This window comes from Prosopis cineraria, unplaced genomic scaffold (genome assembly GCF_029017545.1).
Source record: "Prosopis cineraria cultivar Desert tree isolate PC_DT_omini unplaced genomic scaffold, ASM2901754v1 PC3, whole genome shotgun sequence".
In the NCBI taxonomy this organism is placed as follows: Eukaryota; Viridiplantae; Streptophyta; class Magnoliopsida; order Fabales; family Fabaceae; genus Prosopis; species Prosopis cineraria.
In genome coordinates this window covers 5,979,355-5,992,401 of record NW_026555334.1, presented here as the reverse complement: position 1 = coordinate 5,992,401, position 13,047 = coordinate 5,979,355, and the positions used below count along the sequence as shown (strand labels likewise).

The following is a 13,047-nucleotide window of genomic DNA, read 5'->3' as shown; positions in this document are numbered from 1 at the left end:
ATTAATTAATTTAAGTATTAAATATGTGAAACTGCAATTATAAAAAGTTAAAGTTATCATTATAAATTATTGATGAAGTAATTGTAAACAATTAATGCTACACTTTGTTAGTAACACATGATTATTTAATTATTGAATATGTGAAATTACATTTATAAAAAGTTGAAATTATAATTGATTAATTTAATTATTGAATATGTAAATTAATTATTTGATTAATGTAATGCATGTTTAATAGAGGTATTGTTGTCTTTACAGTATAATTTTAAATTACACTCAAGTCTTAAGGGATTCAATTGTAGTTTTTAAATTTTACAAAACTTATTTATAAATAAGTCTATTATATAGGACCTATACATAATTTTCCAATTTATAATGTCTTGTATTTCTATTTGGCGCATTTCCAAGGAGAAACGCACTCCCTTGTCAAAGGAGATATATGAGAAGTCTGAATTAAATTAAAGGATTAGTGGAGCCCAGCTAAAACAAGTCCAATATATTAATTATAAGCTTATTGGGGATCATGTTTAAGAACCAAAAGATTGAATTAAATCATATTTGACAACTCAAAAATTTAACTCTAATAGTGAATTTTTTTAATATGCCTTTCTAGTAAAATGATGGATTTTACTTATAAATTAACCGGTTATGAAATTGTGAATTAGGGAATAAGAGTATCAAACCACTGGAAGTCATAATATAATATTTTTGATAAATTAAATTTTTTTCCTTTTCCTTTATAAATAAACAAATTTCACTTGTAAATTAATTATTATGAAACTAAAAATCAAGAGTATCAAACTATTAGGAGTCGTGAAAACTATTCCTTTTTCTTTTATAAAAAGAAATCTCACTTGCAAATTAGTAATTGTATATATGCAAAATCATAAATCAAGGAACATGGATATCAAACCATGAGAAGTTGTGGTATCTTTAACAAGTTAATTTTTTTTTCTTTTTTTCTTTTTAATAAATGAATGAATCTCGCTTGCAAATTAGTGGTTATCAAATCAAAGAAAATTGTGGAGCAGATTGATGAGGCTTGGAGGAGGGAAGAAGTTTATTGGTGGTAGAAAGCTAGAGTTAATTGGGTCAATTTTGATGATGGTGATACTAAATTTTTTCATACTACTGTCTTATAGAGAAGGGCTTGAAATAAGGTGTTAAGGTTGAGGGATGATAATGGTTAGAGGAGCTTATTGAAATTGATAGTATTTTTTTAGCATATTACAAAAACATATTCTCTTCAGTTGGGGTAAGACCACTGGATAAGGCACTATAATATGTGAGGAAAGTAATTGCTGATGCTGATAATCAATCTTTAATGATGGCTATGACTAAAGCAGAAATTGAATAGGCAATTTTTCAGCTTAAAGCAACTATAATGGTTCTAGTACTGATGGCCTTACAAGTTTGTTCTATCAATCTTCTTAGACTACTGTGAAACTTGAGACTTTGAAGTTGGTTTTTCAATTTTTTAATGATGGAATTGAGTTGAATGATATTAATATGATGAATATTGTTCTTATTTCCAAAGTAGATAAGCCTGAAATTGGGAATCAATTTAGGCCTATTGGTCTTTGTAACGTTGTTTACAAAATTTTTGGCGGGGTAATAGAGAGGATGTGGAGGGAAGATACATTGGTTTGGGCTTTCAGGATTCTAAGGTTTTTAATACTACTATACTTGCCAAAACAACTCAATGCTTGATTCAAATCTAGTTGAATTTTGGTGTAGGATTTTAAAAGGGTTGTATTTTCTTAAAAAAACATTATTTGAGGCCAAAAAAAGGAAGAAGACCATCTTGGTGTTGGAGTTAGATTATGTTTGGCATATTAATAATGGTGAGTGTGTAAACTCGCAGTTAGATTCATGGATTCCTGGATTAAAAGGATTGAGATTGAAAGGCGAAGGTGTTAGGGAAGATATGAAGGTGGAGAAGGTCGCTAAATTGATATCCTGCAAGGAGTGGGACTTAAGTTCAATTGGTCACTTAATTTATGTTGAAGGGGAAAAAAATGAAATTCTTCCTTTTGGAATGGTGAATATACTGTGAAGTTAGGATATCATTTAGCAAGTGTTGATATGAGGAAAAGGAGAATGATGGACCTAGTTCTTCCTTTAAGCCTGCTAAAAAATTATGGAATAAAGTTTGGGGGTTGAGAGTTCCTCCTAAGATTTGCCATTTTATTTGGAGGGCATTGAATGGTGCTATTGCTACAAAAGTTGCCCTATTCAAAAGGAGGTATGTTGTCAATTCCTTATGCCTGATCTGCTTGATGGAGGAAGAGACAACTGAACATTTGCTTTTCCATCATTCTTGGGTAAGATCTTGTTGGTTTGGTTGTTGTAGTTTGGGAATATTGATATCTAATATTAATATTTCTATAGTCTCTAGTTGGTTGATTGATATTTTTGGTAATAATAATGTGATTGGGGCTTTTGAAAGAGCACTTGTTGCTTCAATTTGTTGAAAAATTTGGAAAAGTAGATGTAGTTGGGTATTTGATGGGAAAACGGTGAATGTTAAGAAGGTTATTATAAATCTCTGAATGAATATAAAATTTTAAAAATCCAAAGTAAATTGAAGAAATGGGATATATTAGAGGAGACTTTTACTAAGGGGTGTTAAGATTAATGTTAATGGCTCTTTTGATGATGTCTTGAAGTCTTCTGGTATTGGCTTTGTTTGTGATGAATTTGGGAATTCTTTGGGTGGTTGTAGGAAGAATATTGTTGTTGTTTCTACTCTCATGGCTAATGCTTAGCTATTATGGAAGGTTTGATAGTGGCTCAGCATTATTCTGATCAGATGGTCTCTATGGAAATGGACTGTGGGATTCTCTCTTGAATAATTGGTAAACTTAATTTTGATTATGATTGAAATGTTTTGAAATTGTGCAAGATATTATTATAGCTAAAGAATTGTGCAACGATGTTTGTCTCCCCTTAGTAACTCACTAAGGTAATGAAGTAACTAACTTTTTAGCAGTGATGGGCTCTAAAAAGATGTGTCCAATGGGACGGTTTTTTATAGCTACATTTTCTTTATTTGGGTTGGTACTTGTTGATTTGGAAGCTTCAAATTGCCCTAATTTTTCTTTTGCTTCTACTAGTTCCTCTCATAATAAAGAGGGTATTAGTTAATATGTTGTTTTGGTTTTTATACTTAGACTATATTGTTACTGTTTTATGTTGTTATTTTGCTTTTATTTTATTTTGTGAGTTGTGTGTTATGTTGTATCTTAGTTTTTTTTTCGCTTTGACTATTAATTATTGTAATTTTTTTTGGTAATTAATAAAACTGGCTCTTTTTTTGAAAAAAAAGAAAATGAAATTGCAATGTAAGGAATAAAAATATCAAACCATCGAAAGGACCTTTGATCCTTATTTTGGTTTTCTCAAATCTTTAATTTGGTCCTAATATTAATACACGCTCAAATAGGGCCATTCTTCTGGTAATGAAGTTTAACCCATTACAACTTAAAAGCAAGATAAATGGAGATAATTTGACTCTGTTTTTTTTTTTTTTTGGACGAAGAGATGACTCTAGTTGAACATCAATTGAAAAAGCCTTCAAGTTACACAGTACATCTTGCAAACTTTAAAGCAAACCACTTTAGTTTTCTTCAAGCCATTAATAGCCTTCACACGTCATCTCCGCCTAGTAGCTGGGCCTCCCAATGAATCTTGAGTTTGGGTCTTTATTTCACTTACCTAGGAATGGACCCATGTCATGTTGTGTATGACTCGGCTAATAACTTGATGGTCTTGCATGTCGCCCAGGACTTGGATACCATGCCAGACACCAACTTATACCCTACATATAACTTGAGAGAAATTCTTGTATGAACTCTATGCACTATATTATCCATATTTTATTTAATAAAAATATAACATGTTGTGCCAAGTTTAATCAAATAAAAATTTATATTTTATTATTTTTAATGACATTTTTTTTAATAGGGTGTCTTTTTTCCCCTCTCTATCACTACCAATGGTGGAATTAATTTTTATTTATAACCATCAGATATTACATGTTTTTATTGGATATGATATGGATAACATAATGCATCGAGTTCATGTAAGAATTTCTCATAACTTGAATGCCATTTTAGATACAAACCAGGATGCCATCTAGGACCATGCAAGTAGTCCATGATTATTATAAGGGAACATTCAAGGATATCCACACAGATATTATGTTTACACAGATATTATAATTGGTCATGCTTTTTCTATATCTCAAGCAGTACCATTTTCTACTTTTCCTCTAAACCACCATACATGCTGATGATGACAAGTTTTGGGGGCTTCTGGAAAAGGATCTCTCTTATTATAGGCGATTTACAATATTACATATTCACACACAAAAAATCTTTTCGGCGTTACTTCATATTGCTTCTTTCTCCTCCTAATATATGGTTACCACCTTTCATTATTTTGGCTTAATCATGCACTACTTCACTAGCATTTTCTGTCGGATGATCACGATCCCTAAAAACTTCAACATCATTATAAGGGCAGATTTTGTCTTCTGCAGGAGATCTGGTGACTTTGAGTTCATCATGAAGGCTTTCTGATGAAACAATAAGTTGATGATTCATCTTCTTCATCTCTTTGTCTTTTCCCCATAGAACCACATATAGTCCACATATTACCATCACCCCTCCTATTATGCTGCAAAATTGCAATACCAACTTATTATAAATTATAAAGTACTTAGTCAAACATATAACTCAAATATATTAAAAGCATACCTTCCAAGATGTAGCTTCTCGTCTAACATGAAAGAGCCAGGGAAGGCCATCAAAACAAGCAAAAGAGGGCCAAAGGTAGAGACATAGAGAGGGCCTCTCATATGCACACACCATGTAGTTACCGCCACCATTATTCCAGAAACCACGACTCCCTATATTCATGATTAACATTCACATAATTAATTAAAAAAATTGGATTACCAAAAACTTCTCATATCAATTATAAATATAAAATCTATTGAAAACCCACTAATTTTTGGCAAAATGACAATAAGTTCCAAATTAAAAGAACTAATTGATCACAATTAGGTCCTTGACAATTTTTTTAAATGAATTACAAATATGGATTTAGACAATTATAAATTGAAGAGTAACTGAAATTTCTATTTGTAATTGTATGAATTGATATATGCAATTTTTTTTAAAAAAATTAAAAACCTAGTTATCATTAAAAATACTTTTTTGGGGACCTAACTACCATTCTCCCTTAATTATTCATGTGTCATAAACAATGTGGTTTCTTCATCAAACTTCATATATTATACACTAAAAATCCACAAGGGTTACCGCATAAGCTGCTGTGAGGAGCCTGATATTCCAACCCAACTTCCATTGAGTCCAATCCCTCTCAAGGCAAAGAGCAGAGGCAATAGATAAGAGTGACCCCATCAAACTCATCAAAGCTGTGCTTGAGTAATGACATGGGTAACTCTCACTCATCTTTGTCTATATATGTTGTGATAATTGAAGAACATATCATTAAATTCGTAAAAAGCAACAGAGACATGTAAAAGAAGTAAAACAATCATCCGTGGTGATATATTATTAATTTTCAAATAATTAATTAAAGACCTGAATGATGATCCACAAAGCATAAGTAAAGCAGCTTCCCAGGCCACAAAGAGCACCTAAGAGGGATTTGCCACTAGAAGAGTGTGATGATGACACGTGTCGTTTATGGTGATGCAAGAGGGTGATATGAAAGAAGCCAGTGTTTATTTCTTTCCCTTTGAACAATGTCAGAATCATAGCCCCACTTATTCCTATTATTGTCCCAATGATCTTGGCCTTTCCTGCTGCTGTTCTCAAATTCAGTCTTTCCAATCTGTGTTCACAGATTTAGTGTGTTTAGATTGAAATTTGTAAAGCTAAACTTTTCTTAAATTTAAGTTTGCAAGCTGAAGTTAGAGTAAAAGCAACAAAAAATGGTTTCCACATCAGCCTTCATTTTGAACCCAGTAGTCATTTAAGCCTAATATTTATTTAAACATAAAATTTTACCTCCAACCTTACTTTTGGATTCCAAACATCAATTTGGACCAGCAAAACATTTGTTTGATGGTTAACCACACCTAGCCTTAAGCAGATCAATAAAAATGGTTACGTTTCCCTTGATTAAAAAATATTAAAATTTTCTTTGATAGTGATTTTTTCCCATGCACGATAACAATTTTTTTTTTTCAAATCAAAGAATATGAATTCTCTTCTATTGGGAAATATTAATGTTACTTTGTAACCATTTTAGAGCTAACTGAATTTTATTTAGTCATATGTAATTTTGAATTAGATTAATTCATTATGATCTGAATTCTGGTTCCTTTTTTATGTTTCTATACTTTTAAAATAGAGAATGAAAATAAATTTTAAATTGAAAATTTTGTATAGAAATAATGATATAAATAAATAAATAAATAAACCATCAAATTTAAATAGTCTCAATTAAGTAACAATATTTTGTGCAACTATTTAGAGAACATTAATTCTCTAAATAACAGTGCCATTGCCATTCTACAACAAATTTTCGGATAGCTTCGGACTTTTAATATTTAAATTCATAATATCTTAAAGTCTAAATATTTCAATGTTTTTGTTTTAAAATGAAGAAATATAAATTAAAAATAATTTAAATAAGAAATGTAAAAAAATGTCTTTTCAATTTCAATACAAAAAAATGTAAATTTATTTAAGATAACAATAAATTCTATTCAAATATATTTAAATCATCAGCATATTATATATATATATATATATATATATCTATAGGGTCAAAATCAGCATATACTATATAAATTTGCTTTTTAGTATTTTTAGTACTCAGAAAATTTTGTTAGTGATGGCAAAACTAATGGCAAGTAAATATTAATGTTTTTGGAGTATCATTCTAAATATTTATTAAATTTAAAAAATGAATTTATTAAAATTAAATACATAAAAACAATAAAACAACTATAAAATTATAATAACATAAAAAATAAAATTATCTTAATATAAGAAAACTTTATATTGAAAATGATAGGATATGTAGTAGCTACTAATATCATATGCTAATATTTTTTTGTTGAAAAGGATCATACTCTTTTAAAATAAATATTTTTAATATAACCAATTTAAAAATAGTTTCCATTTTATGTGAAAGTATTAAAAATAGTTTTCCATATAGTTACTTTTTAATCATTAAAAAAAGTTTCTTTGAGGAATTCATTAAGGCCTCATAAAAGAGAATCTTTGTGGAGGTAAAATTTGGAAGTTTGTTATAAATTTCAAGACAAACTACCATAATTGAATGTACCCAAATTAAAGTTGTGGAAGAAAATAGAAAAGAGTGGGAAAAAGTATTCAAACAAAGAATTGGAAAGAATAAAAAAACAAAAAATAGAAAGGAAAAAGTAAAAAAGGATTGTCACCTGAAAGAGACGGCCATGATAAAGGTTATGGCAGGAACAAGATTGCTCACGGCCGACGCAAATGTTGCCGACTCTAAAGCCAGTGCTTCCAAGTGCAAGTTTTGTGACAATACTCCTCTTCATGATAATTTATTATATATTAAACAATTATAATATTGGTTAATTAAATATATCTATTAATTTGTCACTTCAAATAGTATCTGTGTACTATGTATATGTATCAAACAAAGACATATCATGAAATTGATAAGAAAAAATATAATTTAAATCCCTACATTTTACTTGCATTTTCCTATAGATTTCTGTATTTTTTTTCGATATTCCTTAGAGGGATCTAGAATATTAAAAAATAAAAGTGCATGAACCTATAATAAAATGTGAGTAAGGTATAGGAACCCAAAGTTATATTTTCCTAATAAATAATATTAGCTTATGGTAGGGTGTAGACAACTATGCATGTAAACGGTTACAATTTGAAAATTATTCAATAAACCATACTCATTTTTTTAATATTATACAACACTTTTTTGGAAAGATTATATTAAAAATATAAAATATTTTAAGTCTTACAATATATAATTAATATTTTTTTAATTAAAAAAATATTAAATAAGGATAAATATTAAAAAAATATAATTTTTAATGTTATTAAATAATTTATTAACATATATAAATTAATTAAAAATTTTTTATAATGTATGTAACATAGAGAATATAAATTTTTTAACATAGTAACATTTTCTTTTGATACATACCCAAATAACCCACATAGAAATGCGTGAAAGAGTATGGTCCAAGTCATCTTTGGTCTCTTGTTCCTGCAAATAAATCATCATTTGATGAAAGACAGGCTCTTAATTTCTTTAATTTCTTGCACACAAATAATAAACATCTTTTCTTTTCTTTTTTTTTTTTCCTTCGTTTTGCTTCCTGAATTCACACTTAGTCCCATCCAAAGAACGGAAAAAAGACTTTCAACTTGGCAACAACACACATTGACATTACAACAACAAATTCCCTCCGTTCTTCAATTAAATGCAAGCCTGGTTTGATTTTTTCCATGGTAGCTTGCCAAGGCAATGGTGCTGCTGATGCATTAGTAGCTGCTGGTGGCAGAGGGATGGAGCCTAATGGGTGGCTGGAAACGGCACCTCCCTTATCTGATGTTTTGAAGGCTGATTTGACTAAAGCAAGTTTTATTGATTTGATGAATTTCCCTGTTAGTATTAATAGAGTAGGGGTTGCTTAAACTGTTGTTTCCTCTTTGTTTTGTTTTTTGTTTTTGGGTGATTTTTGCGTGTTAGGTTGTATCTAAATGTTTTGAGTGTTTTCTTTTGTTTTTTTTTTATTTCAGCTATTAGTGTGTCTTACTTTGTTTGGTGATTAATAAAATGAACTATCTTTTTTGGCAAAAAAAAAAAAACTCCCTCCATTCTTATACATAAAATATTTTCTGAAAGCTTATTATGTCCAAATATATAAGAGATGTCATAATATTTATAAATAATTAGACAATTTTTTCCTTATCTTGAAAAAAGGAAATAGGTATTAATTAATTGTGCGCTTTTACTCACCACCATCATGATATTAATTAACATTATTGCAAGCAAAATTAAAAAATTATTGTAATTTAATATAGTTTCAACTAAATAACAAACTTTTATTGTATGTAGAATTATATGGAATATAGTAGGACTATAGGAGGAATATTGATAATATATACTCTCTCTCATTAAAGTGTATTTAATGAGTTTTATTCATATGCATGATTTTATCTAAAATTATCTTATAATTTAGGATAGAGAGAGTATAAGTTACTTTAAAAAGTATATCATTAATTATTTTATTCCAATTTCACCCTTTCATAATTTTCGGTAAGTAAAGAGTAAGAAGTTAATCGGTAAAAAGAAAGTGTTTTTAAAGATGATCCATTTAATAAAAATAAATTATAATTTTTTATTTTTATAAAACATTAATAATTTAATCATATCAACTTGATTTAAGTAAAATACTCAAAAATGAATAATAAACATAACCTGTGTATAAGTGAAACACAACAATAATTCAAGATGGATTTGGATTCGGTGACCATACTTAATACAAGTATTGAGTACCTATATTATCTAAACTGTTAAAATTTATATCAATGGTTATGAATTTATACTTCACTTAAAATTAATGAATGAGTGAATTTATTTGAACTATTGATCTAGATTTTAACTGCTCAAATGGAATAGGCACTTAGTATCTGTACTAAGTACAGTTATTGAATCAAAATCCATTCAAGACAAGCACTCTGACATAATTATTGCAACATATATAAATGAATATATGGTGGAAATGTTTGTGTTTTTATACATATACATACATATACATAAATATATATATATATATATATATACATATATATATATATATATATATACATACATGCATATACATAAATATATATATATATATGTATATATATATATATATATATATATATATATGGTAATAATGGAATTACCTTTCGAGAATGAAGGCAAGAGGAGCAATGAAAAGGGTAGCGAAGATAAAGCGGTAAGCAATAATGACTCTCAAGTTCATGCCATCATTGACGGCGAGCTTGTACAGCACAAGAAGGCCGGCAAAAGCTATCTGAGACGCCACCATTAACACCGCCGGCTTCAACCGATGGACCATGTCGTCCTGTACATCTACCATTGTCGTCGTTGCAATCACCACCACCACCACCACAAGCGAGGACGATGACCCACAACGATATAAGAATTGGTTAAGAGTTGAGAATAGAGATATTGAGAGAGAGGGAGAGGAAGGAACATGGTATAGTTGTGTAGGGTCTAATGGTCCCTGAGCTTAAAAGTTTAAAGTGAAGAGCATATTTACAATTGCAATGGGAAGGAAAGAAATGGTCTTTGTTTATATAGTGATGAGAATTTTGCCTGTGTGCTTGTTGCTATAATGATATTTTAATCGTCCAAATTTAAAATGGGAATTTGGCATATCCAGATTTAATTTTTTTTCCTTTCTATTTATATTTATTAAAATATAAATTTATAAAAATTTTAATGCAGATGTTTGTCAGCAATTTAAATAGTACATATTTAATTTGAAAATTTTAATTTAATATTAAATTTTTTTCTAATTTTTATAAATTAACATCCAGATATACTTTGGATAGTTCAAATTTAATGTTAAATTTTAAAAATATTTTATTTTGATAAATAAAATATTAAAAATAAAGATAATATCCTAACTGACACTTTTTTCAAAAAGACATAAGTTAAAAATTTTAAATTTGGATAAATTTATAAAAGTTTTTGATAGGGAGAACTGCAATAAGGGCCCTCAAAACACAAAAAATTACACTATGAGCCCAATAGATTCTGATAATGTAATTGTAGGCTTGAAGGCCTTTGTTGCAATTTTTGTTGCGAGCAAAAGTATAATTTTTTTCCTCTCAAAACTAACCGAGCATGATCTGATCTTCCACTTCATCTCTCTTCCTTACTATCTTCCTCTTCCTCCTCACACCATTGCATTTCAGTTCCCTAATTCTTCCATTTTCTCCTTCGTATTCTCAATCTATCCATCCCTCTTGCAATGAGCTAACATACAAGAGCTAGCTTTTGTGCATCTCTTGAGCATCGACAAGCTCCTTAGTGTCAAACCTCTAGAACTCAAAGTTTGTTGTAAGTTTTATTCTAGATCTATTCATCTTTCCTTTAGATACATGTTTCTGAAGCTTTTAGGATTTATGGGAATTTCTATAATTGCCACAAAAATTAGGACTTGATATCATTGAGTAGTGAATATCTAAATTTAGAAATTCTAGATCTAGAATTTAAATTGTAAATTGTTGAACCTATGCTTGTAAATATTTGGATATTAAATTGTAAATTTGTGAACTTTGACAGCACGTCAACTTTGAATCTTTGTTTGTCAAAATATGAACTTTCACTTGTACATATTTGAACTTGTATTTGTGAATATTAAGACTTTTACTTCTACATTTTTGAATTTTTCTTATTAATGATAGAAGAACCTTGTGTAGATGTTCAGGTGTGCCATATAGAAGGATCTTATGTTGTTAATAGATGGAACTTATCATGTTATTTGTAAATGTTCAACTCAACTACATGGACCATATAAAACATATAAACATTGATATTGTTCAAATAGACCTTGTCATGTTATATACAAACTTTGTGTTCATAAACCTTGGAAACTTTTATAAATGTCCAACTTAATCACTTGGACTATGTGAAATAAATGGACATTGTTTTGTTAATAAATGAATATTTTCATGTTATATACGGACTTTCTGTTGTTTGTAAACTTAAGAAACTTTTACAAAAGATGTAAAACTAGAACTTGTCATTACTGAGTTGTGAATATCTAAAGTCAAAAATTCTAGACTTTGAATTTACAATAGCTAAACCTATGCTTGTAAATATTTAGATGTGTAGATGTAAATTTATAAACTGTGACAACACGTCAACTCTGAACCTTTGCTTGCCAAAATATGGACTTTTACTTATAAATATTTCAACATGTACTTGTGAATATTAGAACTTTTACTTGTACATTTCTAAACTTTGCTAATTTGTGCAGGAATATAAAATGGTTAGATGTGACAATTTGTAATAGCTAATGGAGCATTCCAATAATGTCAAAGCTTAAAGTGCCGTTGCACTCACAGCAAGTTAGTAAGAAAATGAAAATAATAGGATGAAGTATCAAATTATTCCTCTAAGATTTTGTATATGCTATTTTAAGTTAGTTTTTGGTTAATGTATGTATGGCATATATTATGGTGTATGTTTGGAGAACACTTGTTGTAACGTAAATGAAATTATTTGCAATGATCATTTGTACATGTTGTCCAAATTTATGAACAATAGAAAGTCCATAAATAACATGAACATGTTCATTTATTAATAATACAATATCCATCTATTTTATATGATTTGTGATTAAGTTAAACATTTATAAAAGTTTCTCATTATGAATAACAAAAATTTCATATATAACATGATAATGTCCATTTATTACAAAATAATGTCCATCTATTTTACATGATTTGTGTGGTTAAATTGAACATTTGTAAAAAAATTTCAAGTTTATAAACAATAAAAAGTCTGTATATAATATGACAACATTCATTTATTAACAATACAATGTCTATATGTTTCATATGGTCCATGTGGTTAAGTTGAATATTTACAAATAACATGATAAGTTCCATCTATTGACATTATACAAGGTCCTTCTATTATTAATAAACAAAGTACAGAAATGTACAAGTAAAAGTTTTCATATTCACAAATATAGGTTTAAATATGTATAAATAAAAGTCCATATCTTGACATGCAAAGATTCAAAGTTGCTGTGCTGCCAAAATTCATAAATTTACAACTTAATATCCAAATATTTACAAGCATAGGTTTAACAATTCACAATTCAAAGTCTAGATCTATAATTTTCAAATTCAAATATTCACAACTCAATGATGGAAAATTTTAGTTTTTGCAACTACTATAACAATTCGCATAAATCTCCAAAAATCCCAAAAACATGTATCTGAATAACATGACTAT

The 13,047-nt window shown here is 28.6% G+C and overlaps 1 protein-coding gene across 1 annotated transcript; it reads right to left on the bottom strand.

The window, feature by feature from the left end:
* Positions 1–4,448: 4,448 nt before the first annotated feature.
* Positions 4,449–10,150, bottom strand: LOC129304736 (WAT1-related protein At1g68170-like). The gene is made up of 7 exons (XM_054944500.1): positions 9,954–10,150; positions 8,200–8,262; positions 7,445–7,561; positions 5,613–5,865; positions 5,328–5,486; positions 4,761–4,912; positions 4,449–4,680 (listed from the first exon to the last, which is right to left on the bottom strand). Exons 1-7 carry the CDS (start codon positions 10,148–10,150, stop codon positions 4,449–4,451), a joined length of 1,173 nt encoding a protein of 390 aa, XP_054800475.1.
* Positions 10,151–13,047: the final 2,897 nt, after the last annotated feature.